General features: G+C 40.1%; 1 protein-coding gene across 1 annotated transcript in view; it reads right to left on the bottom strand.

Annotated features, from left to right (window-relative positions):
* The window catches only part of NUP93 (nucleoporin 93), a 93,445-nt gene that overhangs the window by 54,915 nt on the left and 19,859 nt on the right, over positions 1 to 18,671 (bottom strand). The window contains exon 3 of the mRNA XM_069456733.1: positions 17,259 to 17,376. Within this exon, the coding sequence (XP_069312834.1) occupies positions 17,259 to 17,376 (118 nt within the window). The remainder of the gene's footprint in view (positions 1 to 17,258; positions 17,377 to 18,671) is intronic.

The raw sequence follows: 18,671 nt of genomic DNA, 5'->3' as shown, positions 1-18,671 counted from the left end.
GCCTGGCAGTCACTCCCTCCGTATTTGATCCCTCCTCCCTGACAGATTTTACTTCTTAGCACATAACTTCTGCTCTCACCTTTCTGACTTTAGTTAGGTTATTACTCCTCTCTCACTTCCTGCATGCTAAACCCCTTTCACCTCCCAAGGCCCACTTGGTTCCCATCTGTTCCAGGGAGTCTTCCCCAACTACTCCAGAATTCACTCATCATTACCCGCTTCCTCTCCTCTGAGCTCCCAGGGCATTCAGAATCCCATGTCACTCTCATTCAGATTTGCCTTTGGACAGTTTGATCCTGATGGAGGAATGTTAGTGTTGGCTCTCCAGGTAGAAGACAAGGAGCTTCCAGAGGGCAGTATCCAGAATTTATATTTATTCTAATTATCTTCCATTCCTATCATAACGCTATTCTTAATGGGCACTCAACAAAACCACTTCATTGATTTTTATTAGTTTTCACTAATCCCCACTCAGGTAGATGTAGGTAGTTACTTAAAGGGGAGCTAAGTATTACTTTTATTTGTTGTTTGTTCTTTCAAATCTCTTCAGTTCCCTTAGATAATTCCAGCCTTAGGTAGTGAGATGCTGAGGTGGTTCCTGGCCAACTTGCAGAGGCATCAAACTCTTCTTTGTGACTAAGCATCATTACCAACAGTATTCAATTCCCAAAGCCAGCTTCCTTCTCATATGCATCTAGATGCCAAGGAGGTTCGGGGAAAATGAGATGGTCCTGACCCAAAGTCAGTGATGTGACATTCACAGCTCATCTGTCCTTACAAATCAGCTGAGGATGAAAAAGCAGTCTGCTAATTTATTGCAGACATTTCATTCTGAGTATCGTTTTAAGTGAGGAAAATGATAGATTTAGGCAGTCAATAAAAAAGAGAGAAAGAAGAGAGGGAGAGAGAGAGAGAGAGAAAGATGATTTCTCCATTTAGCAGTAAAAAAAATTAAGGTTTATTTTCTGTTGCTTATACACAAATTACTCTGCTCAGGGGGGTCAAGAAACAGGGAAAAGAAAGCTCTCCCTGCCTCCAGAAGCTGATGAGTTCCTGCTGCCCCAGAGTGGTGGTTCTGCCTTTGATATGACTATAAACCAAAAGGGTGAGAGCAGGGTTTATAGGAGGGCCGGAAACTTAGTGCACCTGGGTGAAAGGAATTTCAGAGGTAAGATTTCCACTTCAATTATGTTTTCAAGAAGTAGTTGCCCAGTAAAAGCAGTTACTAATCAGAGTGAGCTAAAATGGGAAAAAGAGGTATGCTCCTCAAATACTCCTTCAGGGCAATTCACTGCCATTTTTTTAAGCAGCCTCCCAGGTTTCCAAAACTGAAAAACCAGACAGCTCTTTTCCTACCAGTCTGACTGTCTGTTACAGACACACCCATACTCATAGTATCTATCAAGCCTTAGTATTTAGATAGAGGGAACAAATGAGACTTTTGGCAAGAACTTGTAGAATATGTGAAGTTCTATCACAATAAAAAAATAAAATAATAAAGTATATGCAGACTCATCAGATTCACAGCCATAAAATTTCAGGGGCAATTCATTTCCCTTGTGGCACAGAGAAATTCAAGTTCTGGCTGAGGTCACATAGTGACCTGGCCGAGGTCCTGGCTTTAGGGCCTGGCTTTCTTGTTCCTTACAGAGAGAGCTCTTTGGACAGCACTGTAGGACACCCTGTACGGAGAAAAACTTCTTGGGTACATGATTAAGCCCCAGATTTCATAGAATTCTAAGTCATCACATGTGAGATGAAGGTGGTTGCAAAAGAACGGCTTCTAGCTCGTTAATTCTTGTTACCAATGTACTTTACACAACAGATGTATTTCTTGCCAGGTTGATTGTAAATAGAATTCTTTTAAACAAATTCTATTTAAATTCAGTAGGGAAGCTGTTATTTGGAGGAATACTAAAACTAAATATCACCCTAAGATTTCTTTTACAAATCCAGATATTCAGATTTGGATTTTCTTATTAAAGCAGGGTCCATCATATTATTAATATTACTATTATATCCGGGAAACAACACTAAAACATTAATTTTATGTAATTTTTTTTTGCTGTACATATTTATTAATTCTGTTACTATGTGGAAAACAGTGATGAGGCCAGACACTGGAAAAAAAAACCAAAATAAAAGACTCTTCAAAAGAAAGAAAAGGATTACTGAAATTATCCAACCCTCAATGATTTAAACAAGGGGAAAACAACTTTATTTCGTTGCCAGATCAGAATTTCACACTCACTGACACATAAAAAATACGGGTTCCTGAAATTTTTCTGTGAAGGAAACTTGTAGGCAGGATTCTATTTTCTCATTAATCCCTATTATAAAATTGAATATGACATTCCTTAAAGTGATAAATAAAATTTGGCACCAAGATGTAATGAAATTATATGCAAGAATGCAAACCTTAAGGGGAAAAACTGTACAAGAAAATAACCAGAGTAAAAGTTATGAGAAATAACAGCAAAACGAATTTGAAATGGGAAACACGGTGATGACCTGTGGGAGGCCAGTCCTACATGAACGGGTGGGAGAGCCGGGAGGGCCCTGCCTTTCCCCACCCACCACTCCAGGTCAGGGCAGACAGCCACCGCAAGGGAGGGCTGCCGTGTCTAGGCCCCAGGAATTTACGCTGCCCTAGAAAACACTGTGTCAGGTTTTCATCCTTGTACCGCACCCTTCTCATCTCTAAAATAGGGACACAAGGATCTGCAATTCTAAAACATTTTTTTGGAAAAATAGGCTGATTTTAAAATCTGCTTCCCCACACTGTTGTTCTCTCTGACAGCCTTCCAGTAGGGACACAGTGCAAATGGTTTTAAAAACAGTAGTCCAGTTTTATTAACATGCTTAACACTAAGTCCTCCAGCAAACTACTGAGGAGACCAAAGCATTTCCATTTCTACTACTTTGCTATCTCACATCCTTAAGTCAATACTGGGGCATTTCAAGTAGCCAAATCCCCTCAGGAAAACCTGAAACACTAAAATTATAATAAGGAGGGGGCTGTACTGTATCCACTTAGGGTGCTTTACAAAGTATCATGCGCGGTTAAGTGCTCAACATAATGGATTAACCTATCAATTGTTGATGGTTGTTGTTTGGAAGTTCTAGAAATGTCTACACAAGTACAGACTGTCAACAGCCTTCCCAACGATGGTGCTTCTTGGCAAATTATCATTTAGAATTTAATCTGGTGAAGTGCTCTTGGGAAGCTACCTATATTAGAACTTAATCTGGTGATAAGGCTACCCACGTATGGTTTCTAAAATCACAAAGTGATTAAGTCTAGTAGAAAGCATACTGAAGCTGGAGTCAGAACAACTGGGTTTTAGGTAACTGAACCCAAGGCATTCACCTCATGCCTCAGTTTCCTCATCTGTGAAATGGGAAAATAGAACCAGACCAGGATGAAGTAAGAACACTACATATATCTTCAACTGTCTATACAATAGGATTACTCTTCAAGGCAAAGAGAAGCCATTTCAAATGATTTCTAAAACACAGGCTGCACATTTTAATACATTTTTCAAATATGCAGACTGATTTAGACATTTCCAAGGAAATACTTATTCTGCCTCTCTGCTTTCTCCCATGGCATCTGTTGTTACTAGCAGCTAAGGAAAAGTAAAATCTAATGTCATTAGCAGTAGACCCAAGATCCTCAGCACTCATTTAATGGGGGGTAGGAGGAGGGGTGGACAGAAGCAAATGAAAAGTTTAAACAAAATGAGAATGAGAGGAGCTGGGGAGAAAGGCAGAGAAATCAGGTTAATGAATAAAAACAACAAGTCCATCTTTCATCTCTCCTGGCTCCTACTGATGGCAGACGGTGTATTTAATCTGCTGAGAGACCAGATTTAAGGCCTCCTTTTGGCATAGTCCGTCCATGAATTATTAACATTTGCAGAAGCAACAGCACATCCACTCACGGCACTCAGAAAGGATAATAATGATTAACCAAGAAGGGATTATTAATCCCCCCCACTTCTCTTTCCCATGTCTCCCTCTCTTCTCCATTCTCCTCCGGGCTCTGACTGCTTTTTAGGCAACGTATTTTGAGCTATTGAGAGCCTCAATGTCACCTCTATGGTGAAAAAAACTGTAATGACAAATTATAAACCACAAGTTTATATATATATAAGTTTTAAACATGTATTGTATTGACCACTATATCCTTGATAAAGCAAAGATAAAAACAAAGGTGGTTACAAATTCTTTATGGACTCAAACACTTAAAAGATAAATACACTGCTTTGCAGGCTGGTGCTACAGTTTGTTTAGTGAAAAGTCAGTATCAGCTCACAAGTGGACTGAGTTTAAAAGTCAGCAGCAATGTCTAGAAAAAAGCAGGGTTTACCTACACTGGACTTCTGTCATCACTTAATCCAGTGGATCTCCAAATAAAGTACTTGTTAAAACACAAATCTCGACCTCACTCCTGAGAATCTGCATTTCTAACGAGTTCCCAGGTGATGCTAACACTGCTGGTCTGAGCACCACACTTTAGATTCACTGACCAAAAGCTTTTTTCTGGTTTCCAAAGGTGTCCAGGGCAGGAGAGGAATGGAGAAGAATATTAAAACCAAGCTAAGCCAGAAAGTTAACACAAAATATAGAGATGAGATCAGTGGCTCCTTCCCTTCCTAACCCCCAGTGAAACGCCTAGATGCCTGAAGAGCTCTGCTAATACATTTATTGCTCTAAAATACACCCATTCCGTGACACCCCCACCACCAACAAAGAGAGAGATGGTAGGATGAATAGTTAACAAAATGGTAAAGAGGTTAGAAGGTAGATTAATTTACAACTTCATTCTCAAAACACATGAGAAACAAAACCAAATGTCTCCTTTTCCTTGGTTAATTTCTTTCCTATTCTGCCCTCTACTTAGGATTTGACTTTAACGTATAATCAATACACTAATAATAAATAAGTTGTAACAGTCTCACCCAAAACCTCGGTTTACTGCGTATTTGTGAGAAAAAAACCAACTCAAACTGTGTTTTTCTTGTGCTCTGATAACACAACAACAATCAACACAGAAGACTTCTGTAACCAATGTGTGAGGGTTTCTCCCCACACACCAAGCAAGCAATTGATTCTGCAGTGGACACCAGTTAGATGTCCTCCAATTCAATTCAATTCAACTGTGACGCTTTCTACCTAGAGATGGCCTCAGAAACCATAGACTGGCTCAGCCCCACAAGACTGCAACCTCCTTCCCACCAGGCACAAGTCTGGGCCTCCAGAAGGTCTGATGGAGTGGCTTCAAGTTGAGGTTCCCATGGCCTTCTCTTTGGGTTTGATTAATTTTCTGGAGCAGATCACAAAACTCAGGGAAATACTTACGTTTACCAATTTATTACAAAGGATATTACAAGGCTATGAATAAACAGCCAGATGAAAAGATACATAGGGCAAGGTCTGGAAGGGTCCTGAGAGCAGGAGCTTCTGCCCCCGTGGAATTGGGGTGCACTACCCTCCCGGCATGTAAATGAGTTCTTGTTCATCATCTTGTCGGCCTCCACATGTTCACCTACCCGGAAACTCTCCGACGGCCACTGGTGAGGGGCCACCTTCAGCCCCTCTTCCCTCCCAGAAGGCTGAGGTGGGCTGAAAATCCCAACCCTCTAATCCTGTCTTGTTCTTTCTGGTGACCAGCAACCAACCATCCTGAAACTATTATATCTAGGAGCTGCCAGACACCAGTCAACCCATTAGCATACAAAAAGACATCACTTTTGGTGTTTCTAAGGATTTTAGGAGTTGTATGTCAAGAAACAGGGTCAAAGACCAAGTATATATTTCACAATATCACAGTACTATAACAGAAAACTCTTAAAGACCCTCAATACCAAGCTGAGTCAGGCATTAAAAATCCAAAGTAGAAAATTAGCAAAGGCTTTAGAGGAGGGCCAAAAATAAGGAAATGCACTTCAGGGTATCCATTAAAAGAACAGAACGTGAGCATGTTAGCTAGATGTAATTGGGGGTGGGAGAGTGAGTTTTCCCTCCTAAAACCATTTGGTTCTCACACTCCCAAAATCCCAGATTTAATGTTTCCCTGTCATCTTATGCCCTCAGCCTTAACTCAAAGGATGAGGACACACCCTATACTCCAGTTAAGAGGTGCCCAGGTCGTGAAAGAAGAGGGTAGAAGTTTTTTGTAACCAATGATTACTTTTCCTCCAACCACTTCTGAGTCCCTGCCCCAATCCCTCCATAAGCAGGACACTGCATCAGCCCTTCAGCTACTCTAATTTCAACTCCGTGTCTGCAGAGTGGCCCAAGCAAATGCTAAGGGCCCCTTACCTGCGAGTGCTTAACTGTAACCTACTCTCACACATGCACTGCCACACCTTTTTCATTCCCTGCTTAGTCTTCTCTTCATGATTCTGTTAGTTTGCTTTTATTAGAGGCACATCGCCCAAAGAGTACCAATTTGCATGACGTCAGGTGTTAATGTTCTACTGAATGTCAACTGCTCGCTTTTATGCTGTCTCCTAGAAGTGAATAATTTTGCTGTAGAGAAATTCTTTCCTGTATTGTGGAGTACACACACAAAGTTGAGGGCTTTGTCTGTGTCTTTAAAAACCAAATACACATAGACAGCCAAATCTTATTATACAATACAAGATTTCAACATTCCGGCACACTGCCAGAGCTTAATGGCCAGTCAGACGCTAAGTAAGGAAATGGGTCTGCATTAAACCTACAAATAAGTCAACAATCAATAGTTCAGTATTACAGTAAAAATTTGATGTGCCCTTTAAATTGCTTCTAGCATCATCCTTCTAACTCAAGCTCAGCTTCAGAAGCAAAACAAAACAAAGATGATCAAGCAAGAAGCTGAACACAACCTATTTCCACAAGCACAAAGCCCCGGCATTCTAAACTAAAAGCTGCTCCAGGATTTCACAGAAATGCTTTGCAGTATACCTGTAGGGCAGCAAACCTGAAAAATAATAGGCTGAGCTTTAGACAGTAAATTAAACTGACAAGTTTATAGCAAGCAAAAAACTATGGCAAAAAAGCAAGCACCTGGAGATAAACGGATGAAGCAGGCTTGGCCTTCCTGCAAAATGCCCCCAGCCCCTGACTCTGCTCCCAAACCCAGCAGGAGTTCATACCAAGGTTTAGAAAGTACACCCCAGCTTCTCCCTCAATCAACATTATTTTACTACTAAGCTTATGTAAATAAGAGCAATGCCAACAAACATCCATTCAGAAGATGGTATACCTTTCTCTGGCACTGTAGGCTTTCTACTCTTGATTTAGCTCTAAATGAGCAATCAATTATACTTCTATTTCATACCTCCACTAATCTTGCTCCTTCAAACACATCTTTAAAATTCACTCCTTTATGAAAACAGTCTTAGTCTACAAATGAAATTTAAAACCTAGGATGTTAGGAGAACAGTAATGAACCCAAACCAAGAGAAGGGAGAGGAGACTTCAAGTCTGGCATATCTAGCCTTTGTAAGTCTTAGGTTCTTCATCTGTGACATGGGGTTAACAGTTAAGTATCCACTTCAGAAGGGTGCTGGGAAGATTAAGTGAGGAAGCCCTGAAAGTAATTACTACATGGCTGGGTGTGGTGGCTCATGTCTGTAATCCTAGCACTCTGGAAGGCTGAGGCAGGAGGATTGCTTGAGTTCAGGAGTTTGAGACCAACATAAGCAAAAGCAAGACCAAGTCTCTACTAAAAATAGAAATTTCAAAATTAGCCAGGCATCATGGTGCACACCTATAGTCCCGGCTACTCGGGTTGAGGCAGAACGATCACTTTAGCCCAGGAGTTTCAGGTTGCGGTGAGCTGTGCTAATGCCACTGCACTCTACCTGGGGCAAAAGAATGAGACTCTGTTTAAAAAAAAAAAAAGTAATTGGTACAGTGTCTAGATATAATAAATGTTCAATAAATCTTAGCTTTGCCTCCCTGATATTAGCTGGAATAAAACACAAGACAGGAATTTAACATCAGTGGGAAACACAAGAAGGGAGGGAAAAATACAACTATTTAAACTCACACTACTTAAGGTATGGTCAAAGGAGCACCAGTCCACAAATGGTTTGGTCCCAGTCTACATCAGATAAGCACAAAAACTGAGAATAGGCATTTAGAAACTTTTATAGCAATTTGAGTAATTTTATGTCTATTGAATCTAATTTTTAAAATTAGGGCTTGTATCTTGCATGCCTTTTATTTCATTTTTTTCTAGTAATTCATTTTTATTGTATTTTATAAAAGTCTCTCAGTCCGAGACAAATTGGGAAAAAAAATGGTTTGAGAAGCACTGATTCAGGGAAAGCACCTTTTGAATGAGTAACATCACTACCATATTCCCTGAACACTAAGACATCTGGGCAGTTTGGGACATCATCACAGAACCAAATGTCACAGTAAATCTTCAAGGATCCACCAGGCCCTGCTCATTTAGAGACTGCTCCTGCTAACACAAATTGATATACGCTGTGGATAAGAGAGAAACTAATAGGAGAGGAGAGAATAATCCCAGGGATTAATAATCCTACCCGTGTATTTTGGTACCTTGAACAAATCAAGTGTATCATAACTCTCCATGGCTTTTTCTACCTGTCCCTAAGATAGCAACAGCATTTTAAAGTAGACAATTTTTTTAAAGAAAAGGAGGAGTGGAGGAAACTCTCCCCCATGTCCTTTTGCTCACATCATTCAAACAAATAAACCAAATGAGGCAGTGATAATAAAATCAGCCAGTAAATCCACACTGCCACTTACATTGTGCTGACCCAACTCTCCCCTTTGTTTTATAAATTAAACAAATAGCCCAGTCCTCGCCATAAATATGTTTTATAAGACAAGGGCTCTTTCTGAACAATTTCTTGGTGGCTGTGTCATGCCCGGCCCTGCTCAGCAGATTCTGCTGCAGTGCTTCAAGTGCTGCAGCTTTCTGAAAAGCACAGGCAGGATTTTGCTGATGGCATCTCGGCCTCACAGCCACTCCACAGTGAGAAGCAAGGACTGGCCCTTCTGTCCTCCAGGATAATTAAAGTGGCGAACACATCACTGCTGGTCTTGTGATCGCTGCAGACCAGCGTCTGTCAGAATTGAGGGCCTCAGCCTCAGCTTGGGTGCCAGCAGCCTGGGCTTGGAGAACACATTCGACCTCTCCATATCTGAACTGCAAGATGGAAGCCGAGCATTTTTGAAACAGGAAAAATGCTTTCAAAGGAAGCCATACACACTGGTTCTGGGAGCTCTGCAGCAAAAGAAAATCCTAAGTCTAGGTCTTGTCTGTAGAGGATGTTGCCCACCCTACCTCCTGGCTTTTTTCCTGGTCCCCAGCAAGCAAACAAAAAGAAGTAAAACCAAGAATTGCCCCTATGTGAGCTCCTCTCTCAGTTCCTTCACGGAATGTGGATTTTTAGTGGAAACACTCACAACCTGGGCCCTGAAGTTCTGTAACTGAGGAGCCACACTTTCCAACGACCACTGTCAAAGGAGCCACATCAGGCTGCAGGCCTGGATAGAACATTCCAAAACAGAAATAAGAGATCACAAGGCACTGTGGCAAGCAGATCAGAGTGGAGCACTGGGTCAAGGGCTGCCATCTGAGAATGACAGACTGGTCTATGGTAATGCATTCAATATTCGACAAGGCTTTAACTGCCATTTAAATCACATCCACTCCGGTATCAAGTAGTTCAGCAGATAAAAAGACAAGCCCATTTCTGGTCCTGAAACCATGCAATTTGAAGATGCCAGACTGAAGATGATAATCTATGCTCATCGGGGGCATCAATAGATATCGGCAGGTTAAGAGACAGCTAGTGAAGGAGGGAGGGGATGACTCAACTCCAGTTCAAAGGCACCAGAGCCTGGCCATCATTTGAAGTGTTCTATTAAAATGTTAGATAAATATTTTAGCCATGGGCTTGTTCCAAAATACTCTTACAGAACCATTCCAACTTCTTTCTTCTTTAAGTTGGTAATTGATATTCTCTTGCTCGCTACAGGATTTAAGAAACCTCTGAGAAGACAAAAAAGCCTGTCATTTCCTGCTTGCTCAGAACGCATTCAGCATCCATTTACTTGCTTGTTCTGAAAGCCTTGCATTCAGGAGTAAGTGTGAATGGATAAATAAAAAGGCTGAAATCTTATATCCCTGGCTCACACAAAAGCAGTTTTTTACATTTTCCACAGGCCCATTTTTATTCCAAAGTTACCATTTTTAATTCCATTCACAGAATACTTTAATGTAATTGCATACTTTGCCACCAGACCACAATGCCTACCTTTCCCCTTATCATAAACAGGCAGAAAAATTAAATCGTTTCAGCTCTTACCATAGAAATCAGCGTTAGGCTACCTCATTATAAACACGAAACTGAATGGCACATTAGCCCGCCTCTGTGCAGACAGTATTTTTTGTTTCTACAGTTTTACCGGTTTTTATCAGCTCTCAGGTTTATACTGGGTCAGGGTTTAATGACAAGGAAGAGCAAATATGTTTATTAAGTGGGGGTGATGTGAAATACCACCGTGTTCACATAGAGGACAAAGCCTGGCACAACTACTGTCCCTGAACCAGAATACAGCACGATGAGATGTGCATCTTTTCTGCGGGCAGTGCAGCCACTACACCCAAATCTTGGCCTAAAACGTACCTGGTCGTCCAGGAAAGGGATTCTCTCCAACAAACAGACTTTGGATCTAGTGATAATCAGATTCATTTGCCAGGAGCCCAAGAGCATTAACCACAGGCTGTTGTAAGTCCAGAATAGGCACCTATTATAAGCCGGGAGAGGGCAAGATTCAAATATCTGTTGAAGTCCTCTCAAATCTCAAAAGAAAGGTTACCATGAACTTCCTGTTGATTCTGTTATGGGCAAGAGGAATTTAACAAAGGAGATCAATAAAGATGAATATTCAACTAAAAACTTTCACATCATTAGATTTCATGGAACAGTCTCTTGTATTTTTATAGTATGTGAAATCATTTGAAGAGCAAAGTCTTATTCCTTCAGAGTCCTTTGTCCATCAATTCAAAATTTCTAATCATCCAATTTGGGCTGGATCACCATTTTGTGCCACGAAGTAAGCTCAAACATATTAAGAGCAGAAACAAGATGGAAGACAGGTATGTTTTGCCACTTAAACCATTTCTCAGAATTGTTATACAAACTATCAGTATGTGAATAGATGCAACTCTTAAGAATGAACCTCATCTTGTCCTTGAAATTACTAAAGCAGCTTTGGTAAGACTTCTCCTTGGTACACATGCTTAGCAGTTTCAGTTTCTAGAAACAGATGAAAATGACAACTGCGTTTCTTTAAAAGTAGTCCTAGAATTAAGATACTGTTTACTGATTCAGACGGCATTTTCCTTCAACTGATTCAAGCTAGGGAAATTTTACTGCACTTTTTCTTCAATATTAATATTTTGTCAGTAATATTCCTGAAGAGCTGCTATTAGCACAGTAATCATTCTAGGCAAGTCTGACCCTCTTTCCAACAAACTGCCACAGGATTTCTGCAACCTGTTCTCAACCAACAACTTGCCAGTACTACAAACACCCAATTACTGAGCAATTGCGTTTCCTCTTTGCTGTTATATACAGCTGCATTTAAGCAGCAGTATCTTAATTCTGAAGATAGAAAATTAAAAGATAAACAATGAAAATAACAATTTAGGTGATAGATATGAGATTACAACACCACTGATTCTTTTTTTATTTGGGGGTTGGGGGACAGGTCTCACTCTGTTGCCTGGGCTAGAGTGCAATGGTGTCATCATAGCTCACTGCAACCTCTAACTCCTGGATTCAAGCCATCCTCCTGCCTCAGCTTCCTGAGTAGCTGGGGCTACAGGCACACGCCACCACACCTGGCCACTGATTCATTTTTACACTTAGCAAAGCCATTTAGTTTCTTCTCACTATTTAAAAGATAAACTAAGAGTAGTAGAGCATACTCTGCATTTCCAGGGACTGAAAAAAAGAAAGAAGTAACTTGTTATTATAGATTCAGTGTGGTAAGCAAAAAAAGTTTTTAACAAGTCAATTATCACTGCATCATTAGTCTTACATATGACAGATCAGTTTCCCTGACTCTAATTTTCTTATGGTTCTCTTATCCTCTGTTTATGACTTCTTTTTCTCCTTACTCATACAAGACAGATTTCCATCTGGAGATCTGGGCAGATTACAAAGACCTTCAAAATAGAGTGTTTTTTTTTTTTTTTTTTTTAGGGGGGTAGTAGGGGCTGAATTTTCACTTACCTAAGATTAGAATTGGCTGCTAAATCGATCCCAACAATATAATCTAGATTTCTGTTTACTTTGGTTGTTTTTGTTGTTGTTGTTATTTGTTTGTTTTTTGAGACAGAGTCTCACTCTGTTGCCCGGGCTAGAGTGCCATGGTGTCAACCTAGCTCACAGCAACCTCAAACTCCTAGGCTCAAGCAATCCTCCTGCCTCAGCCTCCTGAGTAGCTGGTACTACAGGCATGTGACACCATGCCTGGCTAGTTTTTTCTATATATATTTTTAGTTGTCCAGATAATTTCTTTCTATTTTTAGTAGAGATGGGGTCTCTCTCTTGCTCAGGCTGGTCTCCAACTCCTGAGCTCAAACGATCCACGCGCCTCGGCTTCCCAGAGTGCTGGGATTATAGGCGTGAGCCACTGCGCCGGCCAGATTTCTGTTTACTTTGTAAGGGAATATTCAGAAAGTTTTGTCTTTCCCTAAGCAGGGAAGCAAACATACTATATTTGGAGGCTGTGGAGAGGAGAGATCTGAGAAGACTATGGAAGAGGTGGCATCTGTAAGGAAAGCCTTAGCATCTTCGATTAAAATTAGGGCTTGGACATTCCAGAGGTGCTACTCCAGGCTAAGGAAAGGCAGTGAACAAAGATCTAAAGTATAAAATAAAAAAGAAAGGGTTGAACAACCTGGTACTGAAGCACAGAGTACACAAGGCAGTTCCTCCTACCTTGGGAAAGCACCAAAATTTAATTCTGTCCATACTTACCCTAAAAACTATGTATTTAACACTTTCAAAAGCAGATGATTTCTAGTCAAAAAATGTCTCTACAGAAATCCCTCAAACACATGATTATTAACCTGTTTAGAAAGAGTAACTACTATTGAATTCTGGAACCAGACATGGGTAGCCGGCCTCATCTCCTAAAGGCCCAAAAGAGAATGATGAGCATGAGATCAGAAGCTTGGTCGGGACCTGCATTCACCGAATGACTATTAATGGATGGATGCCTTATCCCAATATTCCATATGGCTGTGAAATGGAGTTAGATTTGAAAATGTTTCATTATTTACAGTAAGTTTTAAAATTTCTGGCACTATAGAAGTGGGTTGGGCCGGGCGCGGTGGCTCACGCCTGTAATCCTAGCACTCTGGGAGGCCGAGGCGGGTGGATTGCTCAAGGTCAGGAGTTCGAGACCAGCCTGAGCGAGACCCCGTCTCTACTAAAAATAGAAAGACATTATATGGACACCTAAAAATCTATATAGAAAAAATTAGCCGGGCATAGTGGCGCATGCCTGTAGTCCCAGCTACTCGGGAGGCTGAGGCAGTAGGATCGCTTAAGCCCAGGAGTTTGAGGTTGCTGTGAGCTAAGCTGACGCCACGGCACTCACTCTAGCCTGGGCAACAAAGTGAGACTCTGTCTCAACAAAAAAAAAAAAAAAAAAAAAAGAAGTGGGTTGAAGTATGTCCCCCCAAAAGATACGTTCAAGTCCTAACCCCTGGTACTTATAAATAAATGTGACCTTATTTGGAAATGGGGTCTTTGCAAATGTAATTAAGGATCCTGAGATGAGATCATCCTACATTTAGGGTAGACCCTAAATCCAATGACTGGTGCCCTTGTAAGAAACAAGAAAGATAGGCGTGACACACACAAGAACCTGCAAAGATGGAGGAAGAGACTGAAGTTATGCTGCCTTAAGCCAAGCAATGCCAGGAACCACCAGAAACCGGAAGGAGGAGGATTCTCCCTTAGAACCTATGGAGGGAGTATAGTGATGCCAACATCTTGATTTCAAAGTTCAGGACTCCAGAACTGTGAGAAAATAAATTTCTCTTGTTTTAGGCCACCAAGTTTGTGGTAATTTGTTGGGGCATCCCTAGGAATCTAATATAATAAATTTAGCAATAACATTACTGCTTTGGTTTGCATTAGTGCCATGTAGAAATATTATAGCCTAATGCTGGGAAACTGCAGCTCCCGTCTTTATGGCCAATTCAGGCTATTTCTGCACGCCTTCTTGAAATATACATGATCTAGTGAAAAACCCAGAATGTACCTGAGCTATGTAAATTTGCACTTTATTATTATATAATGCACTTTATCCACGGTACATTAGGTCTGTTCAGATCATAGTAGAGATGCGCAATCTGCTCTCAAATTTTTTTCTCTAAAGACAGAAGTGGGCACGTGGATCTCTATGAGAGGACAAGTACTCCCCAGCACCACAAAGTCACTGAAATCAGTACAGCTGTTTCAGCAGCAGCATGTCCTGTTATGTTATCGCTCTTCACCTCTATTACAGAAATTTGTAGGCCTTATGACCATTTTCAAAAAACAAAATCAATAAACATTTTAAAAAGTTCTACTAATATCATCCATACATATATTTAAGTGGGTTTTTAAATATATATTACCTTTGCTTGCCACAGCAATTTTTTAAAAATGCATTCTCAATGCATGTCAACACCCTTGATGATGACAAACAACAAAACAGTAACAACAAAAATCCATATTAATTTCAAGCTCCATTAGAAACAGAAGGAAATATAATTAATGTTTGCCAAACAGAAAAGGACAATCTATACATGGGAAAACACCTTTTCAAGTTCATAAGGAATGCAAACAATGGACAGTACAAAGTCCTGGATAGCACCTGTCAAACAATGCATCGGCATTTCCTTTTATGGAACAATACTTTAAGGGTCTTATAAACTGACATAATAATTTCACTCTGATACTCGGCATATGGGATTAGGGTGCATTCTCACCTCAAAAAAATGTGCCGGCTAAACAATAAAAGTTCATTTACAAAAGTCCATCAGATTTTTGGTACGTGAATTCTATCTCAATAAAGCTATTAAAATAAGTGAAAAAAAGTCCATCAGATAGTATACCTGGCTTTTCTAAAAACAAATATCTGAACATGTCCATGTTTACTCTTCTTAGATAACCAAAAAATTATGAGAAGAATTAAAAGGAGGACCACTGCATGCCTAAGGTGTGAACTGGCTTGGCTCTCACACTTGGCTACTAAACAGGAAGTCAGACAAGGACATGATACTACCACGAGTATAGGAAGTATAGGTCAGCTGAGCCATACAATACAACTTAAAACCTCCAGTCCCTATTGATAAACTAGAGCCATCTCAGATCAGACCAAAGCCTCAGCTTTTTAGACCAAATCTAACTGTTCTCCTTTAAGCCTTTGCTAGCAAGAAGATGAAGCCGACAGAGGACTTATTTCAATAAGTCTTAAACCTTTACTTCAGGTCTAGATGACTGATTCCCAATTAACCAGAAGTTATCCTGGAGTGACCATTTTGTATTTTTGAAGCTATTCTGGAAAAGTCCAATTAAGAGGTAAAATTTTGAAATGGAAGCATCCTTCAATCTCAAAGTTCAAAGATTTCCTAGTGGTACAGGACCCAAACTCTTTGCCATGCTCATTCCAAATTAAGAAATTCTCTTTGATGTGACCGAGCACACATTGCTAGGAAACCATCCAACGGGGGTGCTCAAGGAGGGTGTTCTTCCATTAAGTAGGTTAGACAAGATGATCATTACAGCTCAATACATTTATAAACCTGTCATATCTCCAGGCAAACAACAGAGTACCACATCACTGGAAATGCACGAAGTGCATCACTAAATGTTGCCAATTATTCTAAATAGGTATTCCAAGAATGTCAAAAAAATTAAAAAGCAGTTAGTTTTTCAAATAAACAACTTCTTTGGTATTTTGAACATTAAAAACACTCAAGCTTCTCAACATCAATGAAGAAAACACTCAAGCAAACAAAGAAAAAATTTCAGCAAGTGCCATGTCTTTCCACACTATTATGGATACTCTCAAAATATGGTGTTTATTCAAATTATTTCAGCTCTGTCCTATGAACCCCATCTCATCCTTGTTATAGGTATTTGTTAACACAGAGCACTGAGCAGGTGCAATGGAAGGGGAGGCCTAAAATAATAAAAAAAAAAGCGTGCATGCCATTTTAAGATTGCATAGAAATGAAAAGGCATCTACAGTTGACAGGCAAATATGATTTAGCATATAAAACTGGAGAAAACAGAATTTCCATACTTTAGGAACGTATCGATAAGAGGAAAAATTTTATCTCTATTCAACTCTCAACTCAATGTAGAGTTTCAGGTTTCTAAATTGGAATAAATGCAGTAGAAATGTAGCCATTAGAGGAACTAAAACAGTTCTTGGGAAGAGTAGTGGAGTAGAGAGTATTAATTCAAACTTAGTCCAAATAACAATAAGATTTGCCTTTGCAGGACCAGCATCTTTTCATTTCAAAGGTAAATCAGTGATAAAAATGGTACCCCACTGTCCCTTCACTCTAATGCAAATGCAGTGTTCCAATTCCTCAAAACTAAATGAGCTATAAATGTTCTCCTCAACAATTTTATATCAGCTTCTGATTAGATTGAAACAGCTATCAATTGCTGGTAGCATGTTCGGTTGAATGAGACTGGAGTGCTCTATTAGACCATTTCCTGGTGCCACTAATGCAGCCAAATACTTCTTGGAAATCATAGAGTAGGTTTCAGTAAATAGTACTCTAAGTTTTCTCCAGCTCTTTGCCAACTAATACAAGCAAAATGTAAAAAAGAAATACGGAAGATTAATAGTAAAATTATTTGAAACCCAGTAAAGAAAGCAAAAGAAACTTACAACTAATGTCTCTGTGCCTTGGATTAAGACCAAGGAAGGAAAAGAAATCTGTTCTTATAATTACAATAATCTAAAAAGTGCAGGTTGGAATTGCTTTCTTAAATTCAGCCACACAGAGCTCTGTGAAAATAACCCAATGTTCCCCACTACACCACCAAAGCTGAGTCTCCTGTTCTCTTAATACCCGAGGAAGAAGAAAATTAATAAAGAAAACTAGAATTCCTAAATCAGCTGGTCAACAGAGGGCCAGTGTCTTCAGCCTGGGTTACATGCTCAGGGTTCCACCTGCACATGGCCACCCTTACCTGAATGTCCGTGTCCTTCACAGGCTCAAGAGGCTCAAAGGTGGTGGCTGCACTCAGACTCTCCAATCGCTGGGAGATGTGGGATATGTCAAGTCCCCGAGACCCAAGGAGAACTGACCTACATGGGGATATAGAGCAGGGAGACAAAAGTAGGATTAGGACACCTAATATGCTTCATAAAATACCGGAGAGTGTTTATTACTCAAAACTTCCTATATACTACTCAGATACTTTTATAAGGCTGTTTTATACCTTTCCTTAAAGAATAAGAGACACAACACTGCAGTAATAAAGATTCGAGTTCTGATCATGCCTGAATTAGAGTGAGGGCCTTATCTAGAATAAAATGATAATATTAAGGGATAGACTATTCCAAACGCTTTATAGTAAAAAAATCCATGAGGTTGATGTTATTATTCATTCCCATTTTACAGATGGGGAATTAAGGTATAAAGAGGGTAACTGACGTGTCCAAAGTCACAGACCCACGAAGTGGCAGAGCCAGGTCATCTAGTTCTGGAGCACAACTATTAACCACCGTCTTATACTGATAGTCTCTGTAAAGACAAATACAATAAACACATTACAGAAGCTTCAGGGGTAACCTAGTCCAGACTTCTTTCATTAGCTGAGCAAACTAAAAGTCTAGGGCAATCAAACCAGAATCCAAGGCCAGTTCTCTCTGGCTTCCCTTCAAAAGCCAAATGCCACGTCCAGCACATCTTAAAGTTCCCTCTCTGCAGCCCAATACGGTAACACAGGAAGCTGTTATGTGACCAGTAAATGCTTTTCAAAAGAAATGGGAATGATACAGCCAGCTTTACCTCTACTCATCTGGGCAACAATGGAAAAGTTAAAAAAAAAAAAATTGTCACTAATATCTAGAATATTCTCTAGAATAAAGATACTTAGGGGAATTAGATTAATTTTTAGATTGTTTATGGGTTATAATTTGTTGCCAAAAACTCCCCCTGACAAAGTCTGTATTCACTCTGAGTAACTTAGAAGAAGCTAGAGCATTTGGCAGCACATGGAACCCTAACATCTATGGGTATAACACCCGAGATTTTCAATCCCAAACTAACAGACTTGCTGGAGAAGAGAAAGGATTTCCCATGTCTAGTTCTATCCTAATAAATACTACAGACAACAGATTATATTTACCCAGAGGGTTCCTCCTGTAGACTTTTGTGTCCTCCAGGTCAACTATGACGCCATCCCTGGGGCTGCCCTTCCAGGCTGCCATGTCAGATAGACAATCTTGCCTCTCTCCTCTAACAATCCTTCATAGTTAACTATCTAAACAGTGGTTCTCAACACTGGTTGCACATTAGAATAATCACCTAGGCAACTTTTCTCCCAATGATTTTGATCAGTCTTGGGTGAAGCCTGAGCATGGGTGTTAGTACAATG

This window comes from Eulemur rufifrons, chromosome 23 (assembly GCF_041146395.1).
Source record: "Eulemur rufifrons isolate Redbay chromosome 23, OSU_ERuf_1, whole genome shotgun sequence".
NCBI lineage: Eukaryota > Metazoa > Chordata > Mammalia > Primates > Lemuridae > Eulemur > Eulemur rufifrons.
This window is presented reverse-complemented; position numbering and strand designations above follow the sequence as displayed.